We start from the raw sequence: 18112 nt of genomic DNA, 5'->3' as shown, positions 1-18112 counted from the left end.
CCCCAATGTTGATCAAGCAGCAGGATGTTAACTGTGTTTCTAGGGTAGCCACACGGCCCCTGACCGACAAGATTTGTGGGCAAGTGTCTGGGGATGCAGGGCAGAGATGGCCATTCCTGCTGCACGCTTGGGCCCTGGCTGCTTCTGGAAGCAGAAGAGGCAGGGGGGCAGCAGCTGGTGAGCGGCCACGAGAAGGACTCACGCTCTGGAGAGCCCTGAAGGCAGAGAACCCCTGGGCCTTGTGAGGGGAAAAACCCCCTCGTTAATGTTGCCCAGGTGCCTTGTGTGAAGTGGGGTGGAGAGAGGCTGAGAAGAAAACCTACTGCTTCTTTCCAGGAGATTTAGGACAATGAAAAGTCTGTTCCAGCCCCTGCACAGCACCGAGACTCACGGCCCCATGAGGCAGCCATAATGCTGCCCCTGACGCCCACCCGTCCCAATGACCCCTGCCACCCAATTTACTGGGAAGCTTTAGACTCGGGTTAGAGTGAGGAGTTAACTCTGTGCAGGAAAGAAAAGTCTGTTCTAGTCTTACCAGGTATTTGGGGTTTCCACAACTCGCTTCTCCTTCTCTCCAGGAGGAGATCACTTGATCACTTGACTTCCCATTAATCGTCGAATTGCTCGAGCGGGCTCCAGTAACGTCTCCATTTGTCCCTGTCACGTGCTAGTGTAGCCCAATGGTGTCTGTTCGTTCTAGAAACACGAAGAGCCTCAAACCGATCGTTCATGATTTTGATGACGAAGTCTGACCATCTGGTAGGTGGGCGGCCATGTGGTCTTTTGACGTCCCGTGGAATCCAGTAGATAACGGCTCTAGTCCAGCGGTCGTCTCTAAATCTCATTACATGACCAGCCCATCTGATTTTTGACGCCTTGGCAAACAAAACAGAGTCCCTGATTCTTGATTGTCGACAGAGGTTGGAACTCCGGATTCTACAGGATGAGAATGATGAAGGAGGAGAAAGGAAAGGCCCAGGAGGAGATAGTGAAGTACAAATAACAAATGCATTGGGAAATAAAGGGACTGGGAGAGAGCTAAGTTAAGATAGGTGCTCCCGAGAGAACAAGGGCTTCTCCAGAGTGGACAGGATCTTGTTTGCATTTAGGGGAAGGTTAGCCATGGATGATTTCCCATCGCTGCCTTTGTCCCAAATTCTTTCACAAGTAGGAGTTAATGGGGCTTTTCCCCAGGAAAGGCATTGATCTTCCGGTGGCTGTCTGCTCATTGTTCTGTCTGGTGCCTCTCCTGGCTTCCTGGTGCCTCTCCTCTCAGGCCCGGAATTCTGTACCTCAATGGCTTCCTGGGCTCCTTTGTCTTGAAGGCCTTCACACCTCTGACTTGGTTCCGGTTTCAGGGACTGTTGTCCCCCACTACAAGTTACTGGGGCTCCCCTATCTTCCCGCCTGTTTCCTAGGGCAGCCACAGGACCCAGGATGACTTAAGGGCGAGTAGCTGGGGCTACTGGGCAGACATGGGCTCTCCTGTGGGGCTCTTGGGCCTGGCTTCTTCTGGAAGCAGGAGACGTTAGTGGGCAGCGGCTGATGACAGCCATGAGTGATGTCAGTGGGTGTCATAAGCCCCATGAGTGGCTTATGTAAGGCAAGGAGGAGAGATTCATTCAGAGATTCATTCAATCTGCCTCTGCCACCTGGGACCCAGGGTTATGGACTCTTGTCTCGCCCCACAGAAAAGAATTTCAGAAGCAGTGAAATAAAGACAGATTTTATTTGAAGGCTTCAGGAAGGAGGAGGGAGAGAAAGTGAGAGAGTGGAGTAATGCGTTCAAGAGAGAGAGAAGGCTTTTCCAAGGGTGGAGAAGCCTCTACACACATCCCAGGATAAGATAGGAAGTACCCACTCCCTAGCATCTCCAGAGGGGAGAAGTGGGCGACACATGGGCAGCCCTGTGGGCACAAGCAGCCAATGGGCTCTGGCAGCCTTTGTTTAAGGTGGCTTTTATAGGGTTATCCCAACCTGCCCCTATGTGGGGCTTCAACCTAGGTAAAAGTCCTTTGGTTGGTTGGTTGCAGGTAGGGCGGAGGAGGGTTGGGAGGGTTGGGAGTGGTTGATGATCTTCTTTGAAATTCCTTTCCTCACCTTTTGTTCCTGCTGGAGCTTCTGTCGTGGGTGGATCCAGCCTTCTCTGGTTCTGTTGCTGGCCAGGTGAATGTCTTATCAGACCTTAGTTTCTGTTTTCTGCAAAGTTGGCTTTTTGCAACTTCAGGGCCACTGATACCATTTCCCCGGAAATTCACTGCAATTGCCTTGAGGGAGGGGGCCTTCCCTATCTACCCACCTGCCTATATCTTGAGGTCTCGCTTTCTGGGGAACCCTGAGGGAGAGAACCCCTGGGCTTTGTGAGAGGAAACCTCACTGGGGCTGAGTCTCCACCACAACTGGCCAGATTCATCCAGAAAATGTGGCGGAAAGAAGAGAATTTCAGCAAAGCCTTTCTGTCAGAGATGCCCAGAACCTGAAAGTTGGGCTGGTCTCCCGCATCTTTAGATGACCGTAGTGAGGCCTCACTTGGCCTTGAGGCCGGGCACAGCCTCAGAGCCCGAGGGGCTCGTGTCCTTGGCTTCTCTGGTCTCTGCTTCATCTCGCTGGTGAACTGAGACCTCAGGAAGAACTTTGCAAAGGGACCTGGTACTTCAACTCTGGGTTTCAGGGGCCAGGAAAGCTGGGGATGAGGTTCTATCATATAGGAGGTGCATGAATTTCAGTCATCGTTTTTCATTTGTTTTGATTTGGGATTTGATTTGATTTGGGGCTGGAGCGATAGCACAGCAGTAGGGCGTTTGCCTTGCGTCCAGCCAGCCTGGTTGAGCCGGGTTCAATTCCTCCGCCCCTCTCAGGGAGCCTGGCAAGCTGCTGAGAGTATCTTGCCCACAAGGCAAAGCCTGGCAAGCTACCCGTGACGTATTCGATATGCCAAACACAGTAACAACAATTCTCACAATGAAGACGTTACTGGGCCCGCTTGAGCAAATCGATGAACAACGAGAGGACCGTGACCATTGATTTGGGATTGGGTACTCAGGGGATCTGGGGGTGACTCCCAGAATCAGATGGTTCAGTGTGAGGGTCCAAGCATGGCTCAGGCAATGCAGTGGTGGGGACTACCAAGGTGATGCTCGTGCCAGGGAACTCCAGGTCACACTCTGAAGGCCATGTGGTACCAGGGATTGGACCCCATGAAATTTTCTAGAGGACGGTATTGAGGCTTTAGCTTTACGTGGACTTTGGTGGAGGGCAGCACCACTGGGTCTACCCAGAGGGGGGTGAGGGGAGGGGTGTATACTGGGCACCTTCCTGGAAAGGGTCCCGTGAAAAGCACAGCTCCAAGGGGAGTCACATGCAGTTGGGGGGGGGCGTGGAACACTGGCTCAGGAAATATCCTCGAGGCTGTGGCCTCTACTAAGCACGAAGCAACAAGCTTCAGAAGAGCCTCATTCTGGGGCACACGTGCAGTACCACAGCCCGTAGCCTGGTGGACGGTTTGGGATGCCCTTGGTTCCTCCACTGGTTCTCAGGAAAGCCATGCCCTGCCTGGCCGGGTCACTTTCCCACTCTGCCCCCAGCTGTATCCAGACCAGAGGAGCGCCTGCAAGTGTAAGGCCAAGCTGGAGTGTGCGGGATGTGGAGGGCTCAGTGATGGCATCGTCCTTGGAGCCAGGCTGGGGTGCGTCTGCTTTTTTCCAGGGAGTCAATGGTGGATTGGCAGACTTGACTCTGCAGGCGACTGCAGGAATCCGCGGGCTGGAAAAGGAGCCGAGATCTGAATTCCTTCCCGCGGAGCACTGGGGGCAGAATCCTCCTGCCTTCGCGGGAAAAGCCCAGCCTTGTTTTGCTTCTCTGCACTTACAATGTTGGCTGGGGTAAAACAAAACTGGGTGAGGTTGGGGTTGGGGCAATAAAGTCGCTGCTCCCTCCTCCAGCCCTGGGAAAGAGGTCAGTGGGGGTGCGTCCCGCGTGTCCAGCCCCGCACCCCAGTCCCGGCGGCGGAGCAGCAGGTCAGACCCAGCCCTGCTGACACTTGACAGCGCCTGGAGTTTACCTTGGCTCCGAGCCAGCACAGGGCCCAGCCCGGGGGCGGCCCCCACCTCTCCACCTTGTCACCTGCCCCCTCTCCAGCGCAAAGAGCAGCCTAAAGAGAAATCAGTCCCGCTCACAAACAGCGTCGCAGCCATCGCGGGAACCGAGGCGAGGGCTGCTTCTGCGAGTGCGGACAAGCAACGACCCGCTCGGGACACCGCCGCGAGCACGGCGGGAGGGCGGGCGCGGGGCTTCTCCTGCAGGCCCGCGGCTTCCAGTGCGCGCCCGCTGCACCCCCGGCGCGCCCCTGACTCTTGCTCCGTCCCGCTGCACCCCACGCTCCGCCCCGCGGGAACCCCCGGCGCCCCTCGAGCACCAGCCCCGGCGCCGGACCACCCGCGCCTCCCGGCTCGGCGCCTTCCACCCTCCGGGGCGGGCGCGGCACCCCGGAGCCGCGACCACCGCGCGCGCGCCACGTGCCACCTGCGCGGGGGGCGGCGGGCGGGCGGGGCGGGGGCCCGCAGCGCCTCCGACGGCCGCGGAAAGAGGGAGGAGAGAGCGCGTTTCATCATCGGCGCCGCGGGCCGCCACTTATAAAACTTGTGGACGCGCGCCCTCTCGCTCAGTCTCCGCCGCGCCTCCTCCGGCCGCCGCCGCCCGCCCCCCGTCCGCGCCGGCCCCCCGCGCTCCCGGCCCGCACCGCACCATGGGGCTCCTGCTCGAGCTTGGCGCGCGCCCTGGCGGCCCCGGGACTTCGGGCCCCGCGCGCAGCTGTCGCCGCACGGTCTTCGGCAACATCAAGGTGAGCCGAGAACCCGACGGACTGTCCGGGTCCCAGCGTCCTCCCCTCCGGGCGCGCCTCCGGCGGGGGGCGGCGTCCGCGCGCGGGATCGTCGGGGCGCGTTTCTCCGTGCCGGGCGCCGCGCCCCGGGTCCATCGCCCAGCGCCTGCAGCCGCGGGTCTGGGGGCGCTGGGACACGTATGTGTTTAAGTGTGTGCGTGTGCGTGTGCGTGTGCGTGTGCGTGTGCCTGTGTGTGTGTGTGTGTGCGCGCGCGCGCGCGAGCGTGTGTGTGTGTGTGTGTGTGTGTGTGTGTGTGTGTGTGTGTGTGTGTGCAGGCACTCAGGGACCCATCACAGTGGTCTGCCGCTGTGGGTCTGGGGACTCCTGGACGTGTATGTGTACCTGCACACCAGGATAGGACACAGGGGTGTGTGTGTGTGTGTGTGTGTGTGTGTGTGTGTGTGTGTGTGTATACGCACGCATTCAAAGACCCATTTCTGGGATCTGCAGCTGCGGGTCAGGGGGCACCAGGACACGTGTGTGTGTGTGTGTATCTGCGTGTGTGTGTGCAGGCACTAAGGGACGCATTGCCCAGGTCTGCCGCTGTGGTCAGAGGATTCAGGGGACTCTTGGTTGTGTGTGTGCACCTGCGCACCAGGATAGAATACAGGTGTGTGTGTGTGTGTGTGTGTGTGTGTGTGTGTGTGTGTGCAGGCACTCAGGGGCCCATTGCCCGGGTCTGCCTCTGGGGTCAGGGGACTCCTGGAGGTGTGTGCACCTGCACCCCGGGATAGACACAGGACAATTCTGTCCCATTTTGTTCTTGGTCGGGCCCTAGCTTAGTGACCTGCCTGGTTCCTAAATGGTGGAGAGCATCTCTGGGGCAGACTGGGAGGCTCTGGGCTGGTGCTTTAGACGGAAGCTCAAGGTTCCTCTCCTCCTGGTGGGGGTCCCCATGCCTTCTCCAGGCTTTTGCCTCCCATCCCGCACCCAGTGCCCCCACTGTGGCTTTCCTGTCTCCGGAACGCACCTGTTGCAGTAATGTCCAGGCAGGTGCCACCTTCGGGCAGGTCTGTGGGATTGGAGCCCAGAGTGCATGTCCGTGCCCATCCCCCTCACTGCCCCTCGCTGCCCCATAAATATGCATGCAGAGGACTGACCCTCTGCGTCTCCAGGCTCACAGCAGGATGTGGGAGCTCCCTTTGGGGCTGTTTCTGACAGCCACAGAGCGCCTACGGTTAGACCAGCCTCTGGTGCCACCAGGGAAGCACCAAGTTCCCCAGAGGAAGGATGGGGGTCCCTGTGGGCTGGTCGTGTGGGTGAGGTTGCTGCAATGCCCCTTCTTCTCTGCCCTGTTCCCCAGTCCAGCGTGGGAATGGATGCATTAGAAAGAAAACCTGCAGTTTAAGATAATCCTCAACTCTTGCCCAGGGAGGTGAGATCTGGGGGAGATTATCACAGGGGTTTGGTGGTGATGGGGGGGGGGGGGGGGGAGCATTGGGACTACACCAGGCAGTACACAGAACCCTGTCCTGTGTGATGCTGGGGATTGAGCCCACATCGTCCACATACCAGGCATGTGCCTTCACCCCTGTACTGTCTCTGTGGCCCCAAATACCACAATTTTGATCCCACCATTGAAAAGATTCTGCAGCAAAAAGCAATCTCAGCAGCAAATCTGGTGTTTACCAGAGAAATCAGGAGGGCGGGGTGGGAGCAGAGGTTGTGTGGTCTGAGAAGAGGGACCCGTGAGGGAGCAGGGCGCCCCACTAATTACCCAGGGACTGCCGGAGGGACGGCACGACTGCCCCAGACAGATTCCCATCAGCGAGACAGCGAGGCTCACTGACCCGAGTGGGGTGGGTCTGTAGGGCTGCCCCAAGCGCCTAAAATAAATAAGTTTATGACAGCAGTTTCTTTGAAGATCTCTAAAAAGAAGATAATTGCTCACGTGCCGATGATTTGGCCGCGCGTGCCTGCCTTGGGCCCATCCAGCTGGCCTCCTAAGCGTCTCTCTTAGTCTCATGCCAGTTATGAGACTCCTTTTTAAACTCGGAAAACCAGATTTTCTCAATCACCGCCTCCCTTGATGGCGGTATTTCTGAGATGAGAGTTTGGAGGGACTTCTGCTTCGCTTCACTTCTCAGCCTGGAACTGGGTACAAGGTTGGAATGCTGTGAGACTCACCCCAGGCTCTCCTCCGGCTGCTGTTGGATGGGCGTTTCCAGGGCCCGCTGCCCCTTCTGCACCTTCCTGGCGGGGCTCAGGGCCGGGAGAGCTGGTTGACAGGCGTGAGATCGCTCCCTGCACCCGTTTTTCAGGATCCTTGTTGCTGGGACAGACTAACCAACCTGTTTTGTGATCTTTCTGCCAACCCCTACATAACAGACGGTGGAGGGGAAGGGGCAGAAGCCAAAGGACTCGGCTCCATGTCCACCGCGGCCTTTTCGTTAGGTGGATGAGGGAGATGTTTTTCTGAGGTCCTTCTGTGAAAAACCTGGGGAACACCAGGGACACCAGCAGTTCCCGCCTCCTGGGGTTTAGTGACTATTATCACAAACCAGGTGTAGGAAAGCGGCTTGTGAACCCTGCTGGGCTCCTGGGGGTTGGCAGCGGTAAAGGTCAGTTCTGGCCTCAGCAAACAGGACGGTACAGTCAAACGTGGCTTAGGAACGATCATTCTACAAGTTAAGCCTCATTCCACGAGGCCGAGTTAATAGTTAAGAGAAACTATGGTTAATAGTAATGTCCAAATAATAGTAATAATAGCTAACTGTAATGGGCCTGCCTGAATACAACAAGAGCTATGGAAGTGTTTTAATATTTAGGCCTCATTACAACCCTCCCAAATGGGCGCTATTATGGTCGCCATTAATGAGAAGGAAAACAAGGCTGGGGCTCAAAGGGCTGGGCCACATGTCTGCTGCACACAAGGACCCAGGTTCAAGTCCTGGCACCGCAGGCATGACTTCCCAACCACGGGGGAAGCTCTTTCCAAACCCCCCAAAACCCCAAAAAACTGCCAGTGAGGAAAACAAGGCTGAGTGAGGGACATCTTCAGAAAGGTGAGGGGACCCCCAAGGCGAGAGCCCGGGAACATGAGCCTAACCTTGGCACTTTACCTCACCGGACGCGGGTTGGGGGAGGTCAGCTCTGAACCCCTCAGGTGAGCCTGTGGCCAGGCGCTGTGCTTTCTCGGGGCCCTGCTGGTGCTCCCTCCCCGGCCCTGGTGCCCAGCTCAGGTACTCGCGATCCCCTTGGTGTCACCTGCGTTCCTGGCCCTGCGTCTCATGCTCCCATCCAAGGAGCCTCGAGACACCCACTCTGGGGGGAATTTTGTGTCTCCCTTCCCAAGAGGAAATGCAGCAACTCCCGAGGGCCTCTCTCCTTGCTTTTCTCTCACTTACACAGAAGTGCAGGGCCGCTGACGGCCACTGTCAGAGGGAGCTGTGAGCTTCTAGAACTCACTCTAAATTAAAAACAGGCTCGTCCAAGGGCTGCGCGCGGGGCCAAGGGAGGAGGGCGTCTCTGTGGCTTACTTAGGCTGGCAGCCTCACATCATTCTGTTTCTCCTCAAGATGAAACCTTGGGGGCCAAACTGAGGTTATCTCATGAGTTGCTGCCCGGGGTCAGGAGCTTCGAGCCAGGGACCCGCGTCCAGGACACTCTGTGGGGTGGAGGGGAGAAAGGAGCCAGGTCAACCTCCCAGCTGGTTCCGGTGGCCTCAAAAACCAAGTCTCACCGCTGCTTGGGGGCGGGAAGGAAGGAAACTATTTTTTCCTCCAGAGTTTCAGTTAAGGGCTGTGAGGGGAGCAGTGAAAGAATCCTGGCTCCCTGCTCTCCCCTGCCTGTCCCAGGATGGCTCCAGCTTCTCTTTCCTTAGGTGGTGAACCGTTCTTGACAGAGGAAGAGCTGACCTTGAAGTCATCTTTCAGTAACAAATTGGGGGGCTGGAGATGGCTCCGAGGTTGGGAGCTCATGCCTTGTGTGGTTCCCGAAGCATTTCCTGGAGAGCCATCCCCAAATTTAAAAATGTAGAGATGGTCACTCCCTCTTTTGGGCTGGAGCGATAGCACAGTGGTAGGGCATTTGCCTTGCACGCAGTGAGCCTGGCCGTGCCGGGTTTGATTCCTCCGCCCCTCTCGGAGAGCCCGGCAACGTACTGAGAGTATCTCGCCAGTGCGGCAAAGCCTGGCAAGCTACCCGTGATGTATTCAATATGCCAAACACCGTAACAACAAGTCTCAAAATGGAGACATTACTGGGCCCGCTCAAGCAAATCAATGAACACGGGAGGACAGTGTTTGTTTGTATCATTTAAAAAAAAAATAAAGTAACAAAGCACTTACTTGGGAGAGATTGTTGGGAACCAGGCACCAGGAAATGCAAATGGACAGGTAACTCCTGTAAGAAGGAAACTGAATTTCTGGTTCCCTGGTCATCTGTGGCCTGGCCTTCACAGGCCTGCGCTCAGCCTGTCTCTTCTCAAAGCTCAGCAAGGTTGGAGTGCAGATTCGGGGGAGTGGGAGAGGGGTTTTGTGGGGGTGTTGCAGAACTGTGCAGAGAAAGGGCTTTTGCCCCTGGCAGATTCAGCTTTCTCTCACTCTGACCTGGGAGCAAGGCCCCCTTTCCTGTGGGGAGGTATTTCCTGTTCCTGAGGAACTTCCTGGGGAACCCCTAGGGCACAGGGAACATTTGGGGCTTCACTTCTCAGTTTCCAAAGCAAGGGTTACATCCCAACAACCTGCGAATTCTGTTTAGGAAACTGCTTTCAGTATAATCCAAGGCCAGAGAGCTCCCATTCAGCTGGAGTTCAGGAATGCGTACTGTGCGCGCACACACACACACACACACACACACACACACATAAACACCCTCACACACTCACACACACATATTCATACACACACACATACTCATACACAATACTCATCACACACATACTCATACACACATACACACATACTCATACACAATACTCATCACACACAATCACACACATACTCATACATCTGTATACACACACACACACACACACACTTATACACACAGTAAAACCCAGGGTAGAGAGATTCCACTCACTGGGAGTTAAGGAATGGCCTCTCTCTCTCTCTCTCTCTCTCTCACACACACACACACACACACGTACACACACACAACTTGAGGCTGAGAGCTCCCATCACAAGAAGCTAAGGATTGACCACTCATTATTTGGACACACACACACACACACACACACACACACACACACACACACAGTGAAACCCTGGGCTTAGAAGTGCCCTGTTGCCTGGCTTGAGCCTCCAGTCCTGACTCCCCTCTAGGGCTTCCTGAGGAGCCTCAGAAAGGGAGCAGAGCCAGAGAACTGGAACGGGGCACCAAGAAACCAGGAGTGCACCTGGGCACAAGAAGCCCTGGGGCCTGGACTGTTTTGGGGTCACGGGTTACTGACCCGCACTTGGGGTGTGCTCCCCAGCTTCTGCCTAAAGTCTCGAAGAAATGGCTGTGCCTTCCAGGACCCACAAGGTGCCTTGAGTACCTGCTTCCAGGACCTGGGGCCATCCTTATTGAGGGACCAGGGAGAAAATCAACTACGTTCTTGTCACTGTCCACTGTCACGATCCTCCTGTTGTTCATCAATTTGCTCGAGCGGGTCCAGTAACGTCTCCATCATGAGACTTGTTACTGTGTTTGACATATTGAATACGTCACGGGGAGCTTGCCAGGCTTTGCCGTGCTGGCGAGATACTCTTGGTAGCTTGCCAGGCTCTCTGAGAGGGGTGGAGGAATCGAACCAGGCTCGGCCGGGCCGGCTGCATACAAGGCAAACGCCCTAGCGCTGTGCTATCACTCCAGCCTTAGTGTCAAGCAAAGCTTGATTTGTTTGGATTTTTAAAAAAATCAGTTTGAGGTAATTGATAGTCATAGGAAAAAAATAATTGTGTGGTTCTGTGTCCCCTCTTCCTTAACTGCATACAGCAAAATGCCAAAAGTGGGAAAAGAAGGGAATGCTGTGGGGTGTGTGTGTGTGTGTGTGTGTGTGTGTGTGTCTGTCTGTCTGTGATGTGTGGCCGCTATAGACAGGTCCCTATGCTGTTGAACTACAAACATGTCCTGTGGTGTTCCTTCCCCCGCACTCCCTACCCCAACCTCCAGCCTCTACTCAAGTGTTTGCTCTTGTTCTGTGTCAGATGGGAGTCCTGTAGGACCAGTTGGGGTGCTTTGTCCGTTCGGTAAGATGCCTCTGATATGTAGCCAAGTGGGACACACTGTCATCCCTTCCCTCACTGCTGGAAAGTCATTACGGTGTGGACATACTGTCATTTGTCCTTTTTGTGACCCTTCAGCCAGGGACAGGCTTCTGGGTTGTACCCAGGTAGGTGTTATTACAGATAAAGCTGCTCCCAGCCATGGTGGTCTGGTTTTGTGTGGAAATAAGTTTCCATTTCTCTGGAGTGAATACCAATTGCTGGGTCTGTGTGTGTGTGTGTGTGTGTGTGTGTGTGTGTGTGTGTGTGTGTGTGTGTGATGTGGATGAGTGAGGGTGGATGGTGCCTCTTTGTGCTCAGGGCTTTACTCCTGGCTCTGTGCTCAGGGATCACTCCTAGTTGTGCTTGGAGACCACGTTTGGTGCTAGGGATTCAAGGCGGCTCAGCCTTGTGCAAGGCCATAAGTCCCGTGCTAGCCCTCTGGCCCTAGCAAATCGATCATTTCAAGAAAAGCATGTGTACGGGAGTCTGTGCCCTTCCACATTTGCCCAAACAGCCTCGGAGTCGCTCCCCTTTCTTATCAGCATGTGTTGGTGACTTTTCATTGTTCTTTTGTTTTTGCTTTGAAGTCACACCTGGCAGGGTTGAAGGGTTACTCACAGGGGTGCTCAGGGAACCTGGATAGATCCCAGGTCTCCTGCGTGCAGAGCAGGTGGTCAGCCTGCTGAACTGTCTCTAGAGTCCTGAACATCGTTACTTAAAAATATATATATTTATTTATTCTGGCTGTACTCAGGGGTTACCCCTGGCGGTGTTTGGTGGGCCATATGGGATACCGGGGGGATCGAACCCAGGTTGGCCACGTGCAAGGCAAACGTCCTACCCTCTGTACTATTGCTTTGGCCCTGTAGTCATTACTTTTAATAACAGTTATTCCAATAGGTATATGGCAACGTCTCATTGAGCTCTTACCTTGCATTTCCCTGATTTTGAGTGATCTCCAACAGCTTTTCTTGTTCTTATTTGCCATATGTTTATCATCTTCATTGATGATATGTCTGTATGTTGTATCTGTTTTCGAATGGGATTCTCTTTATTAACACAATACAAACCCTTTATGGGGCATGTGATTTGCAAATAGTTTCTCCCTCTCTGTAGTTTAGTTTTAATCTTCTTTCACAGATGATGAGAATTTTGATTTTGTTATTGTTCTAAGGTCTTCCATGAGCACTTCTGGAAGTGGTCCCCATAATAAGAATTAAAGACTCACTCAGAATCTCTGATTTAGCAATGCTGGAGGTGGATCAGTACCAGAGATCAAATCAGAGGCCTCACACGTGCAGGTCGTGTGCTCTGCCACATTTCCTGCTCCAAGTCTTTTTTTTTTTTAATTGAATCACCATGAGATACACAATTACAAAGATTTCATTATAGGGTTTCAGTCGTAAAATGTTCCAACACCCATCCCTCCACCAGTGTATACATTTCCCACTACTAATATCCCCAGTTTCCCCCCCACCCCCAGCCTATTGAAGTTTTGACTTTGAGGAAGTCTAGTTAATCAATTTTTAATTTTCTGAATCCTGCTTTTGATGTCGTGTCTAATAATTGCACTAACCTCTAGTTCTTGAAGTTTTCTCCTATGAAATCTCCTCCTCTTCCTCCTCCTTCTCCTCCTTTTCCTTCTCCTCCTTCTTTTTCCCCTCCTCCTCCTCCTCCTCCTCCTCCTCCTCCTCCTCCTCCTCCTCCTTTTTCTCCCTTCTTGTCCTTCTCCTCCCTCTCCTCCTCCTCTTCCTTCTCCTCCTTCTTTTCCTTCTTCTCCTTCTCCCTGACCCCCTCCCCCTCAACCCCCCAATCTTGAGTCACATTGATGCTCAAGGCAACTGAACCATGTTTCTTTGGCACACGGAGTTTGAGGCATAAAACACGGACAGCTCCGGTCAGGACTAGTTCATGGAGTGAAACTCCCAGCTATCTAGCTGTTTGGGCTCAGTGGGAAGGAGACCTTATTCAGATTTTTCTGCCCCCATGCCCAGCCCTGCCTAGCCCCACACCTGGCTGTGTTGCTCTCCAGGGCCCTTGCGGTGGTTGGGTGGACTGTGGTGCTCGCACACTGGCCTCTGGGCTTGCTGGTGGTGGTGAGCTGCTGTGACCCTCACCAAAGTGTTTGCCTTGGGTTGTGGGGGCACCCACACCTCCTGTCCGCTGTGGGGTCTCACATCTCTTTGTGGTGTAGCTGTCCATGATGGGTACTGTTCGGGATGCCGCGAGCAGAGCTCCCCGGGCTGTGCTGGGGATGTGTGTGACAGCTGGGAGTGGGAGCTTGTGAGGCAGGTGCTTCTCCTCCGGACCGTCCTTCCTCCTCCAGCCCTCAGTCAGTGTCCAGCGTGGAAACTCTTTGCCCGGTATTGTTGTTGACTTTGGGCCCCTTCAAAGGCTCCCAGTAGAAAACTGCCCATCAACTCTGTTTCCTAGGGGGACCAGCTCTCTCCACTCAGTCAGAACTGAGGGGCTATCTACACTCCAGGACTTTCAGGAATTTCGTTGTGTTTCTGTGATCCTCCATGGGCAAGGCCTGTGCATCTTACCGAGCCATGTCCCCCGGCCCTAGGACTGTGGTCTTACAACCATAGGAGTTGGGGTGAATTGAAATGATCCGGGTCCCCGGCCTTCCTTGCAGTGACATTTTACAAGAAGGAACAGGAACCCTCTGTCTAATTCTGGCTCTGAACACACCATCAGAGACACTCATGCCCAAGAATGGAGATATGTCTCCAGGACCCGTGGGAGGGAGAAAAACAGAAGCTTTCAGAGAGCAGCTGGGTGACTGCCAGGATGCCCCAGGCTGTCCTGGCATAGCTGCGAGGTTGTGTCTCTTCATTCGTGGGTCGAAGGCCTCCAGCTCACTCTACCTCTACTCAGTTCCATTCGACGGGGGCAGGTGCCCCCCACAGCGAGACCAGGCTCGGCTTTGACGCTCTTCCTGGGAGGAGGGTAGGGATGGCATGTGTCATGTAGCACACATACTCAGACGTCCGAGGAGGGAATGGCATGTCTAGCCAAGAAGGAGGGTCAGTGAAGAGCTAAGGCTTGGTGGGGGTTTTCGCCAATGCTGGGGTCTGTTACATTTGACACGGGAAAATCTAACCAAACTATCAGTAGACAGCCCAGCTTGTGCCTGTTGGTCTGAAGGACCAAAGCATATGTGAGACACCGGGACAAGACAGATGGTGAGAGGAACGGCACAGACACTGGGCTGGTCTCCGGGTCCCAGAGGGTAGAGTGGGGGTGTAGCCAGCAAAATTGGGGTAGCCAGGGTATCTGAAAGGACAATTTCCTAGGGTATATTTTGGGTTTTTGTTGTTTTTTTCATCTTTGCTTTTTGGGTCACACCCAGCAATGCACAGGGGTTACTCCTGGCTCTGCACCAGGAATTACTCCTGGTGGTGCTCAGGGGACCATATGGGATGCTGGGAATTGAACCCAGGTCGGCCGTGTGCAAGGTAAACTCCCTACCCGCTGTGCTATTGCTCCAGTGCCTCCTGAGGTATATTTTCACCCCCAGGATTATACTGTGTTCAGTGGCTTTCTACTGCAGGAGGCAGAATCAGGTAATGGATCCAACCTCATCATAAGAGGTCAGGGTGTTGGAGATTTTCTTTCCTGGGCGGATTGAGGGGTGTTTCTGTCCAGGAAGTCTTCTCTGCTCTTCTGGTACCCACTGCCAGGACTGGCTCAGAACTCGGGAATCCAGCCCTCTTGGAAGCGCTATCTGATGGGCCCTGTGCCAGGGAGGAAGAGCTGGCCCGCGGGCCAGACTGTGGTCACAGATGCTGGAATAGGATTTGAGAAGTTACCCGGGGCCTGGGCTTAAAGGCACATGAGGAGCATCGTCCCTGAAGGACTTACGCCCAAGCATGTGGTGAGCCTCGACTTACCCCTTACTGTGTGCCAGGCAGCGGCAAACAGTGTTGTAAGCAACAGGGGCCTGAGCCTGGGAATGGTGTGAGCACAGCTGCCAGCTCATTCACACGCATACCAGGTACTCATCCGTCATGTCAGCGAGGAGCAAAGTGAAACGGGCAGATGCACAAATAAATCCGAGATGCCCAAGGTGAAAAGTAAGAAGGAAAAGAACTGGGAGAAGAGGCTAGAGAGAGAACAGAGTGCACCTGCCTGGGGACATGGATTCTGAAGTGTCACCAGTGCCTTAGCGGTCTGACATGTAACCTATGCAAGCCAATGTATTTGTGAGTCAGGCAGGGCCCTTGTCTGCCAGAGGCACTGGGATGGGACGATCCTGAATAGTGAATCATGGTTTCTTTTCATGGGACAGAGACCCAGGACCTAAGACCCCTCCCATACTCTCTCTCTCTCTCTCTACACACACACGCGCGCACACACACACACTCACACGAACAGGCACACGCCTGTACCTGGAAGGCTGCTGATCAGAGCAACCCAGAGATCTAAATGCACAGCTAGGTTTGCCAGAAGAAAAGTCACAGCTTCAGGGACAGAAGATGAAGGCTTGAACCCCAGAGGGATGGGTATGCAGCTGTCCCCCCTGTGCAGAGTGATTGGGTGCGTGGGGCAGGGAGGGCCAGAGATTCCTTATGGAGGCAGGAAGGAGTCTCGCCCAGGTGCCACAGCCACCATGGGGAGCTGGAACTCGGATTCCTTCACAGAACCAAGTGCTTCATGAGAAGAGAACGAGCAATTCTCTTTTCTAGGTATAAGAATATTCCTTGGGAAATCAAATTCCCAAGACTGTGTCCTGGAGAATTGGAGACAGAATTTATCCACGTGCTATGGGACTATCTAAGCAAATTAATTAGCCTAAGAAATTGGTTCTCTGATGGTGGTAACTTTGCCATCTGTAGACTCAGAGTAAAAGCACTCTGAAGGAGGGCTTTCCCACCTCAGGCCTCAGTGGTCCCAGGAGAAGACAGTGACTTGGAACTGACTTCAATAGAAAGGTACCCTCGAAGAGAGGACCCACCATGAACACATAGCAGTTGTCTCTGTCAGTGAAGAAAACTAGCACCCCAAGATTTTGAGATAATGGAACACTGAGAGAGGTAGTACAAGGGGTAAAGAGCTTGCCTTTCCATGTGGCCAACCCAGGGTCCATCCCTAGTACCACATGTGGTTCCTGGAGCACTGCTCTAAGTGATCCTTGAGCACAGAACCAGGAGTAGGCTCTTAGCATCACCAGGAGTAGACGCCTAACCAAAAAATAAATAATAGCTATAAAGAGGGGGATCAGAAAGATAGTTCAGTGAGAAGGGCGCTTGCCTTGCTTGCAGTCAAGTGGGTTCAGTCCCCGCTTCCCATATGGTATCCCGAGCACTGTCAGGAGCAATTCCTGAGTGCGTCACCAGAGTAATCCCTGAGCACCATCAATATGGCCCCAAAGCAAAATAAACAACAAGTATGTCTATAAAGAGGTGCAAGAGAAAATAGGAAGTAAAGGCAGATCTGAGACGCAGAGAGGAATTTTAGAAAGAAAATTAAAAATAAATAAAACAAAAACAAATAATTTAACAGATAGTTAAGTTGAAGATTGGATATTTCCTCAGTTAAAAATACTTAATCTAGGACTAGAGAGAGACATGCTTAGCATATGGGAGTTTCGGGTTCCATCACCACCACCTGTTCCCCTTCAGCCAGATGTGGCCCCCAAACCAAACCAAGCAAACCAGAAGACTCCTTAATTGAATCGTGGGAGAGGGGGTGAGGCACCGGGGAATGAAGCAGGAGGGTGGGGTGGGGGCAGGAGGGAGAACACGGTGGTGATACAATGTCACATCTAAGTCTCTAAAGGAGACAGAGAAGAGAAGGAAGAGGTGGTAGACAGTACTGAAGAGGCTAGAATTTCCAAAGTCACCAACACACAGTGGGTCGCTAGGAAGGAAACACAGGGAGGGTGACAGAGTTTGCGCGAGGAGGCACACCTCACCCTGTTCATGCACTGGGACCGCAGGGAGCAGAACCAGAGATGGCAGGAGCAACCATGGCCTAACAGTAACCAGTAGCAGGCTTCTCTGTCTAAAGATATAACAGAATAAAAGGAACTAATGTTCAGAAGGTCCAGAGAAAGTTATCATCAAATTCAAATCTCCTAACTGACTAAATGATAATCCCAAGATGGCAAATTAGAAATTGTACAACAAATGTAGAGAACTTACTTACCTACAATCCTGGGGCCAGAGAACTAGTATAGCTAAGTTGAGTGCTTCACACACAGCTGACCCTGGTTCGATCCTGACACCCTCATGATCTCCTGAACCCATCAGGAGTGATCCCTGAGTGCAGAGTCAGGAGTGAGCCCTAAGGGCTGCTGGGCATGCCCCCCACCAAACAAAATCGACAGAATAAACTACTCAAGAGCTAAATCCACTCTTTCTTTACAGGGGATATTTAAGGCTAGAAGAGCAGCAAATGGGGAGAGATTTACATTGCTCCAGACTGCCTCCTAATAATCAACCTGTAAAAGACAAAGCACAATAGGAACATGTGTGAAGGATTTGGCAGCTGGACTGGATACCAGCTGGCCTGTCCCCTCTGGATGTTTCTTTGAATGTCGCTGTCATTTGCCTCCATCGGAGCCTCAGTCCTCCGTGGAGCAGGGCTCTGCTGGGTCCCCCTGAGTCCTGTGCCCGCCCTGAGGAACCTGCAATTCCTTCTAGCACCGTAGGGTTGAGTAAGGACCCAGGGGATCTTATCCTTAGGAGGAGCCTCGGCACACCAGACAGGGTGACTTGAGAATGAGGGGGCCCAGGTGGAGGTGCTGGTGTTGGGATGGAGGGGCTGCTATTCTTATCGCTGCTACTACAAACCACCAACTTAGCTCTGTAAAACAAATGTCCCATTTATAGTCGGAGGACAGAGGACATGAATCAAGGTGTGGATCGGGCTGGGTTCCTTCTGGAGGCTTCAGTGGGGAATCTTTTTTTTTTTTTTTCCCTTCCTTTCTCAGCTCCAGAAACCTCCTGCATTCCTTGGCTTGGGACCCTTCTTCCATCCTCAAAGCTAGCAGTGAGCATCGGGAAACTTCTCCCCTTTGATGTTTTATTCTGA

General features: G+C 53.6%; 1 protein-coding gene across 2 annotated transcripts in view; it reads left to right on the top strand.

Annotated features, from left to right (window-relative positions):
* Positions 1-4564: 4564 nt before the first annotated feature.
* Positions 4565-18112, top strand: part of SLCO2A1 (solute carrier organic anion transporter family member 2A1) — a 69523-nt gene continuing 55975 nt past the window's right edge. The window contains exon 1 of one of the 2 annotated variants that reach the window (XM_056122069.1): positions 4565-4840. In XM_056122069.1, the coding sequence (XP_055978044.1) occupies positions 4745-4840 (96 nt within the window). In that variant the 5' untranslated portion in view covers positions 4565-4744. The remainder of the gene's footprint in view (positions 4841-18112) is intronic. The other variant, XM_056122068.1, reaches the window with a different exon arrangement.

The sequence above is a fragment of the Sorex fumeus genome, unplaced genomic scaffold (genome assembly GCF_029834395.1).
Source record: "Sorex fumeus unplaced genomic scaffold, SorFum_2.1 ptg000044l, whole genome shotgun sequence".
Lineage (NCBI taxonomy): Eukaryota > Metazoa > Chordata > Mammalia > Eulipotyphla > Soricidae > Sorex > Sorex fumeus.
This window is presented reverse-complemented; position numbering and strand designations above follow the sequence as displayed.